General features: G+C 35.4%; 1 protein-coding gene across 1 annotated transcript; it reads left to right on the top strand.

The window, feature by feature from the left end:
* The first annotated feature begins 278 nt into the window (after nucleotides 1-278).
* LOC142234052 (esterase B1-like) lies at nucleotides 279-22,239 on the top strand. Its single transcript, XM_075305123.1, has 6 exons — nucleotides 279-428; nucleotides 602-920; nucleotides 12,008-12,158; nucleotides 20,389-20,940; nucleotides 21,025-21,194; nucleotides 21,498-22,239. The coding sequence occupies exons 1-6, from the start codon at nucleotides 382-384 to the stop codon at nucleotides 22,035-22,037; spliced, it is 1,779 nt and encodes a 592-aa protein (XP_075161238.1). The 5' UTR covers nucleotides 279-381; the 3' UTR covers nucleotides 22,038-22,239.

Below are 22,239 nucleotides of genomic sequence, written 5' to 3'. Positions count from 1 at the left end.
ACCACAATAGTGGTGAAGGGTATAAAAACTTGACAATAAATTTAATTTTCTGTAAAATAAAAATAATATTTCGATGGAATTAAAGTACGTTGACAATTTTTTTCTTATGCCTTGTGATGTTGTCATAAAAATAATGTACAATTTTATTTATATTAGAGTTTATGTTATTTTAATCTCAACATTATTATCTCTCTGTGTTAAACTAAATTAACCACACAAATGATCGATTTAAAAACTAAAGAGAATTGCTCATTGAGGGTAATGAGAAAGTACAAGAGAACCCAGATATGCCGGTTGCAACCGTTCAGTATTGTACGAGACGCTGAACTTGAAACACGCATAGAGTACTAAAGTCGTATCAACTGTGGAAATTGCTTGACTATGGCATACTTCTGTTCTGAAAAACAACAACTGGATTTCAAACTGAGGTAGTTTAAAGTGATATCAATAGTACGCCAATGTTCTACACAAAAAAGTCACTACAATGACTGTTAATTTTATCAATATGACGGTGGAGGGGGATTAACATTAATCTACCGATAATAGTTAATGTACCCGTTGTATCCGATTTGATTACTTATAAAAAATGTGTATCTTTTAGAACTTTGGAATTTAAAGTGAATCAATGGCATTCCCGTATTAATGATGAGGATGGGGTATCTGCAAAAATTCATACTGGGAAAATTCGAGGCTCTAAAAGACTCAGTATCTACAATCGAGTTTACTACAGTTTTGAACGGATTCCATATGCTTTGCCTCCGGTTGGTGAATTAAGATTTCGTGCTCCAAAGCCCATGACACCATGGAAATATGTTAAGGATTGTTCATCATATGGACCAAAATGCATGCAACTCAATCCTATGGATGGCAATATAGAAGGCTCTGAGGATTGTCTCTTTATAAATGTGTATACCAATAATGTAAGTCAATTGAAAACTATGTTAACAACTATAAGAGTTTCACTGATTGAGACAGCTTGTGTAATACATATTAAGCGAACGACAATAGTTTGTCATGTTCCGGTAATCGAAATCGCAAATATTTTATTGAGCTATTTTACGATTAAAAACAAACACTTTAAATTCACACAAACAAAAATTACTTGAATTCAAGCAAAGGTAAAAATGTCGAATTTATGGCCTCGAATTATATACTAAACAAGTATATACAGCAGTAAGTTCGGCCGGGCCGAATCTTAAATACCCACCACCATAAATCAAATATAATAGTTTCCTTTGAACAATTTCAGGGGGGTTTGATGACAGATATTTTCCCAAGCAGATCAGTTCAACCAGTACGCTTCCCGAAGATAAATGTCAAGATTTTACATATGAAGACGAGATGAGATTCTCGATTAATAAGAACCATTTTTATACCCTCCACCATAGGATGGGGGTATATTAACTTTGTCATTCCGTTTGTAACACATCGAAATATTGCTCTATAAAGTATATATATTCTGGGTCGTGGTGAAATTCTGAGCCGAGCTGAGCATGTCCGTCCGTCCGTCTGTTGAAATCACGCTAACTTCCGAACGAAACAAGCTATCGACTGGAAACTTGGCGCAAGTAGTTGTTATTGATGTAGGTCGGATGGTATTGCAAATGGGCCATATCGATCAATTTTTACGTATAGCCCCCATATAAACGGATCCCCAAATTTGGCTTGCGAGGCCTCTAAGAGAAGCAAATTTCATCCGATCCGGCTGAAATTTGGTACATGGTGTTAGTAAATGGTCTCTAACAACCATGCAAAAATTGGTCCACATCGGTCCATAATTATATATAGCCCCCATATAAGGCGATCCCCAGATTTGATCTCCGGAGCCTCTTAGAGGAGCAAAATTCATCCGATCCAGTTGAAATTTGGTACGTGGTGTTAGTATATGGTATCCAACAACCATGCAGGAAGTGGTCCATATCGGTCCATAATTATATATAGCCCCCATATAAATCGATCCCCAGATTTGTCCTCCGAAGCCTCTTGGAGGAGCAAAATTCATCCGATCCGGTTGAAATTTGGAACATGGTGTTAGAATGTGGTCTCTAACAAACACACAAGAATTGGTCCATATCGGTCCATAATTATATAAAGCCCCCCATATAAACCGTCCCCAGATTTGATCTCCGGAGCCTCTTGGAGTAGCAAAATTCATCCGATCCGGTTGAAATTTGCAACGTGGTGTTAGTATAAGGCCGCTAATAACCATGCCAAAATTGGTCCATATCGGTCTATAGTTATAGATAGCCGATCCCCAATCACACAAAAATTGGTCCATATCGGTTCATAATCATGGTTGCCACTCGAGCCAAAAATAATCTACCAAAATTTTATTTTTATAGAAAACATTGTCAAAATGTTATTTCTATAGAAAATTTTACCAAAATTTTATTTCTATAGAAAATTTTGTCAAAATTTTATTTCTATTGGAAATTTTGTCAAAATTTTATTTCTATAGAAAATTTTGTTAAAATTTTATTTCTATAGAAAATTTTATCAAAATTTTATTTCTATAGCCATTTTTTTCCAAATTTTATTTCTATAGAATTTTTTTCCAAATTTTACTTCTATAGACAATGTTGTCAAAATTTTATTTATTTATAGAAACTTTAAACTTAATTATATACGCATTTAATCGGCCTTATTTAGTTTAATATATACCACGTAAGGACTATGTGGTATATATATATATATATATATATATATATATATATATATATATATATATATATATATATATATATATATATATATATATATATATATATATATATATATATATATGTGTGTGTGTGTGTGTTAGGAAGTTTTAAGGTACCTTGCCGTCGGCAAGTGTTACCGCAACCCAGTTAATTCGATTGTGGATGACAGCCTTCAGTAGAAGTTTCTACGCAATCCATGGTGGAGGGTACATAAGTTTCGGCCTGGCCGAACTTACGGCCGTATATACTTGTTTTGCTTGGGTTTTAGAGGAATCATAAACATCTCTTGTAAGTGTGGAAGAAAATGATGAAATAACGCCTTGATTTGAAATCTAAGCTACAATTTCTAGAAACCCTAGGAGTTAAATAGGGAGTTCGGTCTTCGGTCGGCTATGCCAAAAATATGGTGGGATACACACAATATTCAGCACATCTAATTGTAGTTCTAGAATCTAGGCCCCAAATCCGAAGGCCGGTTTATAAGGGGGCTATATCAAAAATTGTACCGATACACAATATATTCGCCATACCTCTTTATGGTCCTAGAAACTACGGATTCTAGAAGCCCAAGAAGTAAAATCGGTCTATATAGGGGCTATATCAAAACATGGTCCAATAATCACAATTTTCGTCACACCTCTTTCCGGACCTAGGATACCTCTAGATTTCAAATTTGAGGCAAATTGGGTAACAACCACTGATTCTAAAAGTCCAGGAAGTAAAATCGGGAGATCGGTCTATATGGCGGCTATACCAAAACATGAACCGATACTCACCATTTTCGGCACACCTCTTTATGGTGCTAGAATACCTCTAGATTTCCAATTTCAGGCAAATTAGACAACAACTACGGATTCTAGAAGCCCAAGAAGTAAAATTGGGAGATCGGTCTATATGGGGGGCTATACCAAAACATGGACCGATACTCACCATTTTCGGCACACCTTTTTATGGTCCTAGAACACCTCCAGATTTCCAATTTCAGGCAAACTGGATAAAAACAACGGATTCTGGAAGCCCAAGAAGTAAAATCGGGAGATCGGTCTATATAGGGGCTATATCAAAACATGGTCCGATAATCACCATCTTCGGTACACCTCGTTATGGTCCTAGAATACCTCTAGATTTTCAGGCAAATTGGATAAAAACTACGGTTTCTATAAGCCCATAACCCCAAATCGGGGTATCGATTTATATGGGAGCTATATCAAAACCTGGACCGATATAGTCCATCTTCGAACTTAGCCTGCGTACAGACAAAAGACGATCCTGTGCCAAATTCCAGGACGATAGTTTCACTATTGAAGAATGTAGCGTGATTACAATCAGGTCATGCTTATATCGTCTTAGAATTTCTCGCTGATCAAGAATATATATACTTTATATAGTCGGAAATCGATATTTCGATGTGTTACAAACGGAATGACAAACTTATTATACCCCCGTGACCATTCTGTAGTGGTGGGTATAAAACACAGTAAATCCATCGGGAAGGAAAATTTTGGTTAATTTTAGAAAATTTTAATTAAACTGTAATGCAAACGCAGATGTCACGCGGATTTCACAAATAGAAGTAAATATTTTTCGACAAATTCAAACAAATTTATTAGACTTAATTAACTTTTTTTACTTGTTAAATAACATTTTGTAGTATGAAGGAAAAAATTCGAGTTCAAAATTGTAAGAGAGTTTTTAGTGTCATACGAATTTCATGATGGGTGGATTATTAGTAAAATAAACAAATTTAAAAAAATTCTGAACTATTTTGTGAGAGACACGAATTTAGAAATTCTTTATGCTCCATTTGTGTAAAATTTTGTCTCCTTTTGTAGTTAATTTAAGTAACGTACACAAAAAATAATAAAAGTCAAGAATATTTTCTCCAAACATAATAATTCCATGAACTAAAATAGAATTAAATTGGTCGTAGTGCCATATAGGGTTCAATTTTTTTAGTGCACTCAAAAAAAAGTGAACCCTATATTTCACTACTTAAAGCCGAGTTAATTATATTTTAGTTCATGGAAGTATTACGTTTTAAGAAAGTTTCCATGACTTCAATAATTTTTTGCCTACGTAAGTTAATTTAACTAAAAAAGAGAAAAAAATATACAGAAGTGAAGTATAAAGATGAACTAATTTCGTGTCTCCCACAAAATAGTTCAGAATTTCTTAAAATTTGTAAATTTTACCCATGATGAACTTCGTATTGCACTAAAGACATTTTTGCAATTTTGACCTCCATTTTTTCCAACAAACTAGGAAATTTTTTTTAATAAGTGAAAAATAATAATTTTGTTTATTAAATTTTCTTGAATTTGTCGAAAATTATTTACTTGTTTTTGTGAAATCGGCGTGACATCTGTGTTTCTAATACAGTTTAGTTAAAAATTTCTAAAATTAATTTAATTTTTCTAAAATTAACTAAAAATTTCTTTCCTGGTGAGTTCACTGTTTTTTCAGTGTGTAACCTTCACACGGCCCACAAAGCTATCAAAGCTATATAATTGTCAATTCCTGGCGAAGCGCCGTTTTTAGATGATCGAAATTTGGAATTTTTTAATGCAAAACTTGCATTTCTAAATGCTCCACATTGAAAAACATATTTTCCTAATATGTTAGATAATGCAATCTAAATTCTAGGACACGTCATTTGGACAATATTAAGGAAAACATTCTTTAAAATAAAGAATTAATTAATTAAAGGAAAGCTCATCATCTTTGATTTTAAAAAAATTTTCTTTAAATTAAAGAACACAAATCTTCGAACCATATTTTCCTTAAAGTAAACAAACACATTTTTAATAATATAATCTTTAAATAATCTTTAAATTAACTGAGATATTGAATCTTTGGATTAAGTATAAAAAATCTTCAAATATAGACTAATTATACCCTTCACCACTATTGTGGTACAGGGTATAATAAGTTTGTGCATTTGTATGTAACGCCAAGAAGGAAAAGTCTGAGACCCATCGTTTAGTATACCGATCGTCTTAGAATTAAATTCTGAGTCGATTTAGCGAAGTCCGTCTGTCTGTCTGTCCGTCCGTCTGTCTGTATATGTAATTTTGTGTGCAAAGTACAGCTCGCAGTTTAAGTCCGATCGACCTCAAATTTGGCACAGAGTTTTACATTGGCTCAAAGACAATCGCTATTGATCGGTTCAGATTTAGATATGGTTAGGTTAGGTTATGTGGCAGCCCGATGTATCAAGCTCACTTAGACTATTCAGTCCATTGTGATACCACAGTTGTGAACTTCTCTCTTTAGATATAGCTGTCATATATATTTATATTTTATTAACGTATTTTCTCAAAATTTCTGGAAGCCAAATATTTTGGGGCTTTCGTAGGATATGCAAAATATCAGCCAAATCGGTTTAGATTTCGATATAGCTCCCATATATATCTTTCGTCCGATTTGAACTTATATGACCAAAAAAGCTAGAGTTTTGTCCTGATTTGCACAAGGAGTACGTTTAATAGTATTGTTAATTGTGCTAAATTTGGTTGAAATCGGTTCAGATTTAGATATAGCTCTCATATATATCTTTTGTCCGATTTTGACTAATATGGTCTCAAAAGCCAGAGTTTTGCCCTGATTTTCTTCAAATTGCACAAGGAGTACGTTTAGGAGTATCGTTCAGTGTGCCAAATTTGGTTAGAATCAGTTCAGATTTAGATATAGCTCCCATATATATCTTTCGCCCGATTTAGACTCATATGGTCTCAAAAGCCAGAGGTTTGCCCTGATTTGCTTCAAATTTTGCACAAGGAGTACGTTTAATAGTATCGTTAAGCGTGCCAAATTTGGTTGAAATCTTTTCAGATTTAGATATAGCTCTCATATATATCTTTAGCCCGATTTCGACTAATATGGTCTCAAAAGCCATAGTTTTGCCCTGATTTGCTTCAAATTTTGCACAAGGAGTACGTTTAAGAGTATCGTTCAGTGTGCCAAATTTGGTTGAAATCGATTCAGATTTAGATATAGCTCCATATTTCCGATATTCCCCGATTTACACCCATATTACCACGGAGGCCAAAATTATTCTGCCATTTACGTTTTTTGCTGAGATAGCAGGATTATTATTCTAACTATGCATATCAAATTTGGTCAAAATCGGTTCATATTTAGATATAGCTCCCATATATATGTACGCCAGAGTAGGGGAAATATGGTAGAATATTTCATATTTTAGACCCATTTTCAATGGGAGTTTCCTCCAATTGACTCGATAGTTTCCACAGAGAATACATTTAATATGCTATTTAAGTGTGTCATCTTGATCTAATATGGCCAAAATACCCACATTTTACACAAAATTCTGTGATGATTTCCCCATATCGTAGTCATACTCTACACACTGTAATGCCAAACTTTCCACAGAATGGTCGAATTTTAAATAATATATCACAACGCACAATTGACCACAAATCTTGACGAGATTTAACCAATATCCTTATAAAATCGCCACTGCTGAGTAGGAAAAATTTTAAATATTACTCAAATTGTCCTATATCTCGAATACATATGTATCGCCCGATAAATCATAAATGCTCGTTTGTACAATTGCATCAAAATTGCTCTAGCTTTATATTTCCCATATTTTTATAACCTGCTCCACACTGTGGAACAGGGTATTATAAGTTAGTGCATATGTTTGCAACACCCAGAAGGAGACGAGATAGACACATGGTGTCTTTGGCAAAAATGCTCAGGGTGGGCTCTTGAGTCGATATAGCGATGTCCGTCTGTCCGTGAACACATTTTTGTAATCAAAGTCTAGGTCGCAGTTTTAGTCCAATCGACTTGAAATTTGGCACAAGTATATGCTTTGGCTCAGAATAGATCCCTATTGATTTTGGAAGAAATCGGTTCAGATTTAGATATAGCTCCCATATATATATTTCGCCCGATATGGACTTATATGGCCCCAGAAGCCAGAGTTTTACCATAATTTGCTTAAAATTTTGCACAAGAAGAACAATTAGTACTATAGTTAAGTGTGACAAATTTTATTGAAATCGGTTCAGATGTAGATATAGCTCCCATATATATCTTTCGCCCGATATGGACTAATACGGTCCCAGAAGCCAGAGTTTTACCCCAATTTGGTTGAAATTTTGCACAGGGAGTAGAATTAGCATTGTAGCTATGCGTGCCAAATTTGGTTGAAATCGGTTCAGATTTAGATATATCTCCCAAATATAGCTTTCGCCCGATTTACACTCATATGACCACAGAGGCCAATTTTTAACTCCGATTTAGTTGAAATTTTGCACAGGGAGTAGAATTAGCATTGTTGCTATGCGTGCCAAATTTGGTTGAAATCGGTTCAGATTTAGATATAGCTCCCATATATATGTTTTTCTGATTTCGACAAAAATTGTCAAAATATCAACATTTTCCTTGTAAAATCGCCACTACTTAGTCGAAAAGTTGTAAAAATGACTCTAATTTTCCTATACTTCTAATACATATATACCGAGCGATAAATCATAAATAAACTTTTTCGAAGTTTCCTTAAAATTGCTTCAGATTTAAATATTTCCCATATTTATACCCTGCTCCACACTGTGGAACAGGGTATTATAAGTTAGTGCATATGTTCGCAACACCCAGAAGGAGACGAGATAGACACATGGTGTCTTTGGCAAAAATGCTCAGGGTGGGCTCCTGAGTCGATATAGCCATGTCCGTCTGTCCGTCTGTCCGTGAACACATTTTTGTAATCAAAGTCTAGGTCGCAGTTTCAGTCCAATCGACTTCAAATTTGGCACAAGTATGTGTTTTGGCTCAGAATAGATCCCTATTGATTTTGGAAGAAATCGGTTCAGATTTAGATATAGCTCCCATATATATAATTCGCCCGATATGGACTTATATGGCCCCAGAAGCCAGAGTTTTACCCTAATTTGCTTAAAATTTTGCACAAGAAGAACAATTAGTACTATAGTCAAGTGTGCCAAATTTTATTGAAATCGGTTCAGATTTAGATATAGCTCCCATATATAACTCCCATATATATGTTTTTCTGATTTCGTCACAAATAGTCAAAACACCAATATTTTCCTTGTAAAATCGCCACTTCTTAGTCGAAAAGTTGTAAAAATGACTCTAATTTTCTTAAACTTCTAATACATATATATCGAGCGATAAATCAAAAATAAACTTTTGCGAAGTTTCCTTAAGATTGCTTCAGATTTAAATGTTTCCCATATTTTTTTACTAACATTGTGTTCCACCCTAGTCCATTAGCCGACTTAAATTTTGAGTCTATAGATTTTGTAAAAGTCTATGAAATTCTGTCCAGATCGCGTGTTATTTAAATGTATGTATTTGGGACAAACCTTTATATATAGCCCCCAACACATTTGACGTATGTGATATGATATTGAAAATTTAGATCTACAAAGTGGTGCAGGGTATAATATAGTCGGCACCGCCCGACTTTAGACTTTCCTTACTTGTTTTTTACTAACGTTATGTTCTACCCTAGTGCATTAGCCGACTTAAATTTTGAGTCTATAGATTTTGTAGAAGTCTATCAAATTCTTCCAGATCGAGTGATATTTAAATGTATGTATTTGGGACAAACCTTTATACATAACCCTCAACACATTTGACGGATGTGATATGGTATCGAAATTTAGATCTACAAAGTGGAGCAGGGTATAATATAGTCGGCCCCGCCCGACTTTAGACTTTCCTTACTTGTTTTTTACTAACATTGTGTTCCACCCTAGTGCATTAGCCGACTTAAATTTTGAGTCGATAGATTTTGTAGAAGTCTATCAAATTATGTCCAGATCGAGTGATATTTAAATGTATGTATTTGGGACAAACCTTTATATAGAGCCCCCAACACATTTGACGTATGTGATATGATATTGAAAATTTAGATCTACAAAGTGGTGCAGGGTATAATATAGTCGGCCCCGCCCGACTTTAGACTTTCCTTACTTGTTTTTTACTAACATTGTGTTCCACCCTAGTGCATTAACCGACTTAAATTTTGAGTCGATAGATTTTGTAGAAGTCTCTCAAATTCTGTCCAGATCGAGTGATATTTAAATGTATGTATTTGGGACAAACCTTTATATATAACCCTCAACACATTTGACGGATGTGATATGGTATCGAAATTTAGATCTACAAAGTGGAGCAGGGTATAATATAGTCGGCCCCGCCCGACTTTAGACTTTCCTTACTTGTTATACCCTGCATATTTCCCACATTTTTATACACTGTGGAACAGGGTATTATAAATTAGTGCATATGTTTGCAACACCCAGAAGGAGACGAGATAGACACATGGTGTATGTGGCAAAAATGCTCAGGGTGGGCTCCTGAGTCGATATAGCCATGTCCGTCTGTCCGTGAACACATTTTTGTAATCAAAGTCTAGGTCGCAGTTTTAGTCCAACCGACTTCAAATTTGGCACAAGTATGTGTTTTGGCTCAGAATAGAACCCTATTGATTTTGGATTTTCGCTATTTTGATTTTTTGCTTAAAATTTTGCACCAGAAGAACAATTAGTACTATAGTCAAGTGTGCCAAATTTTATTGAAATCGGCTCAGATTTAGATATAGCTCCCATATATATATCTTTCTCCCGATATGGACTAATACGGTCCCAGAAGCCAGAGTTTTATCCCAATTTGGTTGAAATTTTGCAATAGGAGTACAATTAGTAGTGTAGTCAAGTGTGCTAATTTTTATTGAAATCGGTTCAGATTTAGATATAGCTCCCATATATTTCGTTCGCCCGAATTACACTCATATGACCACAGTGGCCAATCTTTTACTCCGATTTAATTGCAGTTTTGCACAGGGAGTAGAATTAGCATTGTAGCTATGCGTGCCTAATTTTGTTGAAATCGGTTCAGATTTAGATATAGCTCCCATATATAGCATTCGCCCGATTTACACTCATATGACCACAGAATCCAATTTTTTGCTCCGATTTAGTTGAAATTTTGCACAGGGAGTAGAATTAGCATTGTAGCTATGCGTGCCAATAGGAAAGATTATTCAACCTAAATATTAGGATACCTTATTTAAAGAAAAATGGGAAGAAATAATCTTTAAATTATATGTACTCAAAAAAAGTTTACTTGGATCCAAAGATGGGAAGGTCAAAATCTTTGGATCCAAGTAAACTTTAAGGATTTTGGTATCGATTCCGAGCCAAACATCCGGCTTCTTAAAATAAAGAAATGTTTTAGACACTTATCTGGCTTTAAATCTAGGATCAATAAAATTTTTCTCATTGATCGAATTGTCATTCTCTTTTCCCGGTATATTATAAAGGATACTTCAAAGTAAAAATTGTTTTCTTAATCCCCCCAAAAAAAAAAGGCTTTAAACCAAAGATGCAAAATCCTCAAAATTAGTCTTATGGCCTGTTCCTGTATATCGTACGAAAGCTTTCTTTCGTATTTCAAACGAAAGAAAATTGATTTTTGTTCTTCTATTTCGAAAGGCAAGTCAATTCATATTTTGTTGTCGAGCAATAAATGAACATATACAACAAAAAAAGTGAAAAAAGTAAAAACATTATTAACATTTGAATGAATTCCCAGACCAAAAATTTGATAATACTCATTTTTGATATTCAATGTCTTCTCATACAACCGAAACGAACTTTCAAAAATATAAAAACTCAAATTCATTCGAATTCGAGTGACTGCCTTTCTTTCGAATGGGTTTTCGTTCGATATACAGGAACAGGGCATTAGTCTATATTTGAAGCGTTTTTATCTTAAATCTAAAGATACAATATTTCAGTTACGATTTCTGTAAATTAAAAATTAAGGGAAATTAGCCTTAGTTCAAAGAAATACGACTTTAACGAAGGGACGCAAATTTCCAAAACAAAAATGTTTGAAGCATAGATAATAAACTTTCTTTTATTTAAAATTTCATTATTTTAAGGAAATTTGTTCATAATATTATGTAAAATGCGCATCCTAAAATTTAGGTTGCGTAATCTTTAATACCACGTAAATATGTATGTGAGATATACCCAGCAAAAACTGGTTAACCACTAGGGCACCGAAATATTTTCCTCCAATGACATGTCTGTGTAGAAGTTAAATTTGTGTGTATAAGTGTTTACTGAATTTTGCGCAGGCTTACCTTAACTCATACCTGGTGTTTTTGCTGGGTTGAATCTTTGGATTGAAGATAAGAAAGCATCATAAACAAGCTAATACTTATATTGAGGATTTTGCAATTAGTTGTCAAAAACATTTCAATTTGTCAAAACTAATATTTTGTTTTATTTGTTTTCCAGCTCAAACCAACTAAACCTCGACCCATAATGTTTTGGGTTCATGGCGGTGGTTTCTGGTTTGGAGAAGCTAACACAGAATGGTATGGTCCGGATTATTTCATTGAAAAAGATGTGATTTTGATAACATTTCAATATCGCCTTGGAGCCTTAGGTAAGTTTCATAACTTCATGAATATAGTTGAAAGTGGCTATCCATATAAAGTATATAAAACCGAAAGTTTGACCAAATAAACACCACCATGGATCGCATAAAATATTTTTCGTAACGAACTACATGAGCATCTATATGTCGGCTTTTGTTACGTATGCCGTTTGACTTTTTTCATTTCCTTGGAAGTTCTTGGTTTACAAAATTACGAAAATTATATATATTTTTTTTGGTTTAATTTAAATACAAACAAGTATATTCGGCTGAAAGTTCGAGCAGGTCGACTCTTATGTACCCTTCACATGAATTGCGTAGAAAGTTGTATCATAGACTGTCATCCATAATCAATTTTCGCATGGCAATTACAAAGCTAAATTTCAAACGGAAATCAAATCTGGGTATCGGTTCATATGGGAGCTATTTATAATTATGAACCGACATGGACAAATTTTTACATGGTGTTTAAAGGTCACATACTAAACCAACGTAGCGAATTTCAACCGGAACGGATTAAATTGAAGTGGATAGCTTTTTTCGTTCGGAAGTTGTGACAGCGTGATTTCAACAGTGGAACAGACGAACATCGCCAGGTCAACTCAGAATTCCACCACGACCCAGAATATATATAATTTATGGGATCTTAGACCAATATTTCTATGTGCTAAAAACGGAATGACAAAGCAAAACAAGTACATACGGCCGCAAGTTCGGCCAGGCCGAATCTTATGTACCCACCACCATGGATTGCGTAGAAACTTCTACGAAAGACTGTGATTTAGTCCATACATGGTATATATTAGACAAAAAAGTTATGTATAGTTAAGTCTACAAATAAATATGGGGGTCGCTTATTTGGGAGCTATATACAATTATGAACTTGATATGGACCAATTTTTGTGTGATTGGGGATCGATTTATCTGAGGGCCATATATAACTATAGACCGTTATGGACCTAGTTAGGCATGGTTGTTAACGACCATATACTAGCACAATGTACCAAATTTCAACTGACTCGAATGAAATTTGCTCCTCCAAGAGGCTCCAAAACCAAATCTCGGGATCGGTTTATATGGGGCTATGTACGATTATGGACTGATATGGACCACTTTTGGCATGGTTGTTAAATATCATATACTACCACCACGTACCAAATTTCAAGCAGATCGGATGAATTTTGCTTCTCCAAAAGGCACCGGAGGTCAAATCTGGGGATCGGTTTATATGGGAGCTATATATAATTATGGACTGATAGGAACCAATTCCTGCATGGTTGTTGGATACCATATAGTAACATCACGTACCAAATTTCAACCGAATGGCAAGAATTTTGCTCTTCCAAGGGGCTCTGGAGGTCAACTCTGGGGATCGGTTTATATGGGGCTTATATATAATTATGGACCGATATCGACCAATTTTAGCATGAGAGTTTGAGGCCATATATTAACACCACATACCAAATTTCAACTGAATCAGATGAATTTTGGTCTTCCAAGAGGTTCCGGAGGTCAAATCTGGTGATCGGTTTATATGGGGGCTATATATAATTATGAACCGATGTGGACCAATTTGTGCATGGTTGCTATAGACCATATACTAACATCACGTACAAAATTTCAGCGGGATCGAATGAAATTTGCTTCTCTTAGCGGCCTCGCAAGCCAAATCGGGGGATCGGTTTATATGGGGGCTATATATAATTATGGACCGATGTGGACCAATTTTTGCATGGTTGTTAGAGACCATATACTAACACCATGTACCAAATTTCAGCCGGATCGGATGAAATTTGCTTCTCTTAGAGGCCTCGCAAGCCAAATTTTGGGATCCGTTTATATGGAGGCTATACGTAAAAGTGGACCGATATGGCCCATTTGCAATACCATCCGACCTACATCAATAACAACTACTTGTGCCAAGTTTCAAGTCGATAGCTTATTTCGTTCGGAAGTTAGCGTGATTTCAACAGACGGACGGACGGACGGACATGCTCAGATCGACTCAGAATTTCACCACGACCCAGAATATATATACTTTATGGGGTCTTAGAGCAATATTTCGATGTGTTACAAACGGAATGACAAAGTTAATATACCCCCATCCTATGGTGGTGGGTATAAAAAGCATACCCGGTTCCCGGATTAACCCGGATTAACTTTGTCATTCCGTTTGTAACACATCGAAGTATTGCTCTAAGACCCCATAAAGTATATATATTCTGGGTCGTGGTGAAATTCTGAGTCGATCTGAGCATGACCGTCCGTCCGTCCGTCTGTTGAAATCACGCTAACTTCCGAATGAAACAAGCTATCGACTTGAAACTTGGCACAAGTAGTTGTTATTGATGTAGGTCAGATGGTATTGCAAATGGGCCATATCGGTCCACTTTTACGTATAGCCCCCATATAAACGGACCCCCAAATTTGGCTTCCGATCGCTCTAAGAGAAGCAAATTTCATCCGATCCGGCTGAAATTTGGTACATGGTATTAGTATATGGTCTCTAACAACCATGCAAAAATTGGTCCAAATCGGTCCATAACTACATATAGCCCCCATATAAACCGATCCCCCGATTTGGCTTATGGAGCCTCTAAGAGAACCAAATTTTATCCGATCCGGCTGAAATTTGGTACATGGTGGTAGTATATGGTATCTAACAAGCATGCAAAAATTGGTCCACATCGGTCCATAATTCTATATAGCCCCCATATAAACCGATCCCCCGATTTGGCTTGCGGAGCCTCTAAGAAACGAAAATTTCATCCGATCCGCCTGAAATTTGGTACATGGTGTTGGTATATGTTCTCTAATGACCATGCAAAAATTGGTCCATATCGGTCCATAATTATATATAGCCCCCATATAAATCGATTCCCAGATTTGTCCTCTGGAGCCTCTTGGAGGAGCAACATTCATCCGATCCGGCCGAAATTTGGTACATGGTGTTAGTATATGGTCTCTAACAACCATGCAAAAATTGATCCATATCGGTCCATAATTATATATAGCCGCCATATCAACCGTTTCCCAGATTTGATCTCCGGAGCCTCTTGGAGGAGCAAAATTCATCCGATCCGGTTGAAATTTGCAACGTGGTGTTAGTATAAGGCCGCTAATATCCATGCCAAAATTGGTCCATATCGGTCTATAGTTATATATAGCCGATCCCCAATCATACAAAAATTGGTCCATATCGGGTCATATTCATGGTTGCCACTCGAGCCAAAAATAATCTACCAAAATGTTATTTCTATAGAAAATTTTGTCAAAATTTTATTTCTACAGAAAATTTTGACAAAATTTTATTTCTATAGAAAATTGTGTAACAATTTCATTTCCATAGAAAATTTTGTCAAAATTTTATTTCTATAGAAATTTTTTCCAAATTTTATTTCTATAGATTTTTTTTCCAAATTCTACTTCTATAGAAAATGTTGTCAAAATTTTATTTCTATAGAAACTTTAAACTTAATTATATACGTATTTAATCGGCCTCTTTTAGTTTAATATATACTACTTATGGACTACCTTGTAATTTAGAAGACGGTGTTAGGAAGTTTTAAGATACCTTGCCATCGGCAAGTGTTACCACAACCCAAGTAATTCGATTGTGGATGACAGTCTTCAGTAGAAGTTTCTACGCAATCCATGGTGGAGGGTACATAAGCTTCGGTCTGGCCGAACTTACGGCCGTATATACTTGTTTGGTATTGATTCTGAGCGGAGAATTGAAGTAAGGATACCTTTAAGACACAATTCTCTTTTAAATTTGAGTTTTGCGTACTTGATTCTAGGAAACAAATTTTAATTTATTACTGTTTTCAATTTGTTTCTTCACACTGAAAAAACAAGTTAATGTATAAGTTAATGCTTATGTTTGCAACACCCAGAAGGAGAGGAGATAGACACATGGTGTCTTTGGGTGGGCTCCTGAGTCGATATAGCCATGTCCGTCTGTCCATGAAAACATTTTTGTAATCAAAGTCTAGGTCGCAGTTTTAGTCCAATCGATTTCAAATTTGGCACAAGTATGTGTATTGGCTCAGAATAGCCCTATTGATTTTGGAAGAAAAAAAAAACAAGTATATACGGACGTAAGTTCGGCCAGGCCGAAGCTTATGTACCCTCCACCATAGATTGCGTAGAAACTTCTACTGAAGACTGTCATCCACAATCGAATTACTTGGGTTGCGGTAACACTTGCCGATGGCAAGGTATCTTAAAACTTCCTAACACCGTAATATATACCATATAGTCCATACGTGGTATATATTAAACTAAAAAGGCCGATTAAATACGTATATAATTAAGTTTAAAGTTTCTATAGAAATAAAATTTTGACAAAATAAAATTTGGAAAAAAATTTCTATAGAAATAAAATTTGGAAACAATTTTCTATAGAAATAAAATTTGGAAACAATTTTCTATAGAAATAAAATTTTGACAAAATTTTCGATAGAAATAAAATTTTGACAAAATTTTCTATAGAAATAAAATTTTTACAAAATTTTCTATAGAAATAAAATTTTTACAAAATTTTCTATAGAAATAAAATTTTGACAAATTTTTCTATAGAAATAACATGTTGACAATGTTTTCTATAAAAATAAAATTTTGGTAGATTATTTTTGGCTCGAGTGGCAACCATGATTATGAACCGATATAGACCAATTTTTGTGTGATTGGGGATCGGCTATATATAACTATTAACCGATATGGACCAATTATGGCATGGTTATAATCGGGCTTATACTAACACCACGTTGCAAATTTCAACCGGATCGGATGAATTTTGCTCCTCCAAGAGGCTCCGGAGATCAAATCTGGGGATCGGTTTATATGGGGGATATATGTAATTATGGACCGATATGGACCAATTTTTGCATGGTCATTAGAGAACATATACCAACACCATGTACCAAATTTCAGGCGGATCGGATGAAATTTTCGTTTCTTAGAGGCTCCGCAAGCCAAATCGGGGGATCGGTTTATATGGGGGCTATATAGAATTATGGACCGATGTGGACCAATTTTTGCATGGTTGTTAGACACCAATACTAACACCATGTACCAAAATTTCAGCCGGATCGGATGAAATTTGCTTCTCTTAGAGCAATCGCAAGCCAAATTTGGGGGGGGGGTCCGTTTATATAGGGGCTATACGTAAAAGTGGACCGATATGGACCAATTTTTGCACGGTTGTTAGAGACCATATACGAACACCATGTACCAAATTTCAGCCGGATCGGATGATATTTGCTTCTCTTAGAGCAATCGCAAGCCAAATTTGGGGGTCCGTTTATATGGGGGCTATACGTAAAAGTGGACCGATTTGGCCCATTTGCAATACCATCCGACCTACATCAATAACAACTACTTGTGCCAAGTTTCACGTCGATAGCTTGTTTCGTTCGGAAGGTAGCGTGATTTCAACAGACGGACGGACGGACATGCTCAGATCGACTCAGAATTTCACCACGACCCAGAATATAGGTATACTTTATGGGATCTTAGAGCAATATTTCGATGTGTTACAAACGGAATGACAAAGTTAATAGGCGACCGGACATATCCCCCAACGGACATTTCGGCCAAAATGATTTTTGGGCGTTATGACCTCCAATAGGGCGGTCACATCGCCCAATTTTAGTTTGGGCTTTATGTCCTCCCTTATCGCGGTCATATGTCCCAAAAAATAGGCTGTCAAAACGCCCAATATTTTATGGGGAAAATAATGTCGGAATACAAATCAAAAACTGTCCTAAATGAAGTAGTTTTGATCCCCAATTTTGGTTAACTAAATACGTACGGTATTTAATTCAAAATGCCGTAACTAGAAAGACAGTGCAGATCTCGTCGTTCCATTTTATCTTATGGGTACAAGAAATTACTAATATTTACGAAGGTTACAAACGACATGTCAGTATAACTGTGTTAATTTTTTAAATCAAGTTAATAAAACGAAAGATGCAAGAACTTGAGGACAAACTGAACGTGATGAATTTCTCGTCGTCCTCAAATACTAGCAACTTTCAGTTTATTATCTTGTTCTAAACATTAAAATTGGAAAGAGATGAAATGATCGACGTGCTGCTGATGGGTACGTGAAAAAAAATCGCGCGCGCGATTTATTTCAAGTACCCATTTAAAAAAAATCAGCAGCAAATCGATCAGCTCATCTCACACAAAAAAATATTTTTCTGATTCAATCACGAAATTAATTGATCCAATTAATTTTTTTATTGAAATGTCTTCAATCACAGAAATGATAGTATCAATTAAAAAATTAATTGACAGTCAATTAAAAACTTAATTGATCCAATTAAAAAATTAATTGATACTATTAATTTGTGTGATTGATTTTTATTTCAATTAAAAAATTTGTTGATTCAATTAAATTTTTAATTGAATATTTTTTAAAACTCAATTAAGAGTTTAATTGGAAAAATTTTCGTGAAATTTCTTTCTGTGCTTGTTCCAATTTTCAGTTTAAAATACATAATTTTCAATTCAGCATTTGTCTGGTTTGTTCAAAAGAAAAAATTATCAATTTCCGAATATTCATGTTTCAATATATAAATTCAAATGTCTTGGAGCTTTAACCGACCTATTTCACGAGCGAAATAGGTCTTCGTAGTGCCACTTTAGCCGCTTTTCCATTTCAATCATACGCTGAGAAGAAAAATAGTCAAAAATTATGTTCCAGTCAAAAACAATTAAAACAAACGATGAAGCCAAGATATGCTAGTTTTACATCTTCTTCCAGCATACACAATAAAAGCAGGATTCGATATTTGTCAATAAGAGGCATATCTATCTATTAAATATTAAAAAAAAAATATATGGATTGATGAAGTAATCATATATAGCTTTTGAATGATTTAAAAAAAATATATTTTGTTATTTTAAACTACTGTTTATATTCAATTATATTCAAACGGTCATAACACCTACATTTTTTTATGGGGCTTATGACCGCGATGAGGGAGGACATAAAGCCCAAACTAAAATTGGGCGATGTGACCGCCCCAGTGGAGGTCATAACGCCCAAAAATCATTTTGGGCGAAATGTCCGTTGGGGGATATGTCCGGTCGCCAGTTAATATACCCCCCATCCTATGGTGGAGGGTATAAAAAGTGTTGTTCCACCAAGACAACGCACCGTGCCGCAAGTCATTGAGAACGATGGCAAAAATTCATGAATTGGGCTTCGAATTGCTTCCCCACCCACCGTATTCTCCAGATCTGGCCCCAGCGACTTTTTCTTGTTCTCAGACTTCAAAAAGATGCTCGCAGGGCTGCAATGAAGAGGTGATTGCCGAAACTTAGGCCTATTTTGAGGCAAAGCCGAAGGAGTACTACCAAAATGCTATCAAAAAATTGGAAGGTCGTTATAATCGTTGTATCGCTCTTGAAGGGAACAGCGTTGAATAATAAAAACGAATTTTGACAAAAAAAAATTGTTTGTCTTTGTTAGACCGGGGACTTATCAGCCAACCTGTTAGCTCCCATATACAGCTTTCGCCCTATTTATACTCATATAACCACAGTGGCCAATTTTTTGCTCCGATTTAGTTGAAACTTTGCACAGGGAGTATAATTAGCATTGTAGCTATGCGTGCCAAATTTGGTTGAAATCGGTTCAGATTTAGATATAGCTCCCATATATATGTTTTCCTGATTTCGACAAAAATGGTCAAAATACCAACATTTTCCTTGTAAAATCGCCACTGCTTAGTGACGAATGTGATATGGTATGGAAAATTTAGATCTACAAAGTGGTGCAGGGTATAATATAGTCGGCTCCGCCCTACTTTAGAATTTCCTTACTTGTTTTTAAATGACTTTGATAGCATATGAAGAGAAAAAGCCGAAAAAACATGTCCTATTTTTAGACGCTTTTTTGCTTCATTAGTTTTAAATAATATTTTTGATTTATTAAAGCCAAGTTGACCTTAGTCAACTGGAATTTTCTTTCATTTTAAGATACCCATTTCCAAGTTGAATCGCTTAACTGTAAGGAGAAAATAATTTCAAAAAAAAAAAACTTTTATATTAGAGAAATGCGTCTTCTATGTTAAGCAAAATTCGCAATAGTATTTTAAGGCATGAAATATTTGGTCCCACGACAATGTTTTTTCTGTGTATGGTGAAAAGTATGAAAACAACAAAGCTTACTTTTTTATTATGTTTCAAACTGATTCGCTACTCCTCTTCACTTTTCTTCCCACAGGATTTCTCAGCTTGAATGAACCAGGCTTACATACACCTGGCAATGCTGGTCTTAAAGATATGATCTTGGCCCTTAAATGGGTCAAACGAAATGCATACAGTTTTGGTGGTAATCCAGAAAATGTAACCATCTTTGGCGAGAGTGCTGGTGGATGTGCCGTTCACTTGCTCACATTAAGTGAACATGCTCGGGGTCTTTTCCATCGGGTCATTTTGCAATCGGGTATTGCCACTGGCGATTGGGCCATAACTGATTGCTCTTCAAGGACATATGAGTTGGCTCAAAAAGCTGGTTACAAAGGTGAAAATAAGGAACGCCTTATTTTAAAATATTTGCTCAAATTATCAGCCGAAGAGATTGTCCAAGCCGAAAAGCTATGTGTTCAGCGTAATGATAGGGAAACATTTGCTTTCGGACCCTGTGTGGAACCATACTTTACGGCTCATACTGTGATTTATAAGCCAGTTGAAGAATTATTACCTCACGCTTGGGGAAATAGTCTTCCCTTCATTTTGGGAGCAAATTCACTTGAAGGACTTTTCTTTAAACGCCGTAAGTTTAGTTTATCTTAGTTTATCTTATATAGGTATCATCTTTAACAAAATATTTCTGTTATTATTATGTTTTTTTTTCCAGAAGCAACTATAAGCAAAGACTTGATCATAAAAATGTTACAAACTTGTTCACAATGTGTGCCAAAGGCAGCTGCAACACGTCTCGAGAGCCCCGAATGCATTGATAAAGGTTTGAAATTGCGCAAAATCCATGTAAAAGGAGCTGAACCAACATTGGATGACTATTATGAGGTTTGTTCGGCCAATCTTGGTGAAAATGCATAGTTTTGTTTCCCCTGGATTCACATTCAGGCACCTAGGTCTTTCTTGGCCATATGCCATCCATAAGACTCTCAAATCTACGCTAGTGGATATAAGATCTCCGTCCCGGTCGAACTCGAGTCAATAATCCTTTCGGACTTGTTTGAATCCTGGTTGATTGCAATTTTTGCAATCTCAGTTAATTCGACCACATCACACCACCTTTTTTTTTGTTGTTTTGAGTTGTTAAACCTCATTGAATGCATTTGACCACCATTGTAAATTTCTTTACAGATCATTTCGTTTGTTTATTATTGGCATCCCATACAGAAAGCCATTGAGGCGCGGTTAAAGTATGCACGCAAATCTTCAACGTTTTTATATCGTTTCGATTTCCACACAAACAAACTTACAAGTCCATTTCGCTATATGTACACCGAGAGGGGAGACACTGATGCCCATTGCGGTGTGGCACACACCGAGGAACTAACATTTCTTTTCAGCAGTGCCTTGGCAAAACCAATGGAACGTCAGACACGCGAGTATCAGTGTATGAAACGCATGATTACACTGTGGACACAGTTCGCTGAGACAGGAAATCCAAATAGTGCTAAATTGCCAGATATCAAATGGCGTGGAGTGCAAAATCCTCGCAGCATTCCGAACTCTGAGCCATTCAAATGTTTAAATATTGGCGATGAATTGAGTTTCATTGATTTGCCGGAAATGGAAAAACTTAGGGTTTGGAAAAGTCTCTATGAAATTCACCGTACAATACCGAAAAGTACCAAGGAAGACATGGCAGTAATAGCTTATGTCCAATCCTCCCTGTAAGAGAAGGCAATGGGGGAAGATATGCAACATTTTGCTGTTACCAGAATACATCCATAGATTTTTAATTTAAGATTTTTTTACCTAAAAGACAATTGTAATTTTTTATATTTATTTAGTTTAATAAAGCAACCAAATGCAAATAAATGGTCGACAGAAAGTATCAACACTCACAAAAAAGTTTACTTGAATTCAAAGATTTTTA

Source organism: Haematobia irritans, chromosome 4, assembly GCF_050003625.1.
Source record: "Haematobia irritans isolate KBUSLIRL chromosome 4, ASM5000362v1, whole genome shotgun sequence".
In the NCBI taxonomy this organism is placed as follows: Eukaryota; Metazoa; Arthropoda; class Insecta; order Diptera; family Muscidae; genus Haematobia; species Haematobia irritans.
The sequence above is the reverse complement of the archived record's forward strand: the minus strand, read 5'-3'. Positions and strand labels throughout refer to the sequence as shown.

What these genes read in the sequence shown, in the direction of transcription:
- LOC142234052 (XM_075305123.1), top strand. Translation starts at nt 382, where the DNA reads ATGGCATACTTCTGTTCTGAAAAACAACAACTGGATTTCAAACTGAG. An exon ending in CAACTGGATTTCAAACTGAG is followed by an intron (nt 429 to 601) that starts GTAGTTTAAAGT and finishes TGTATCTTTTAG; the next exon opens with AACTTTGGAATTTAAAGTGA. An exon ending in CATTGGATGACTATTATGAG is followed by an intron (nt 21,195 to 21,497) that starts GTTTGTTCGGCC and finishes ATTTCTTTACAG; the next exon opens with ATCATTTCGTTTGTTTATTA.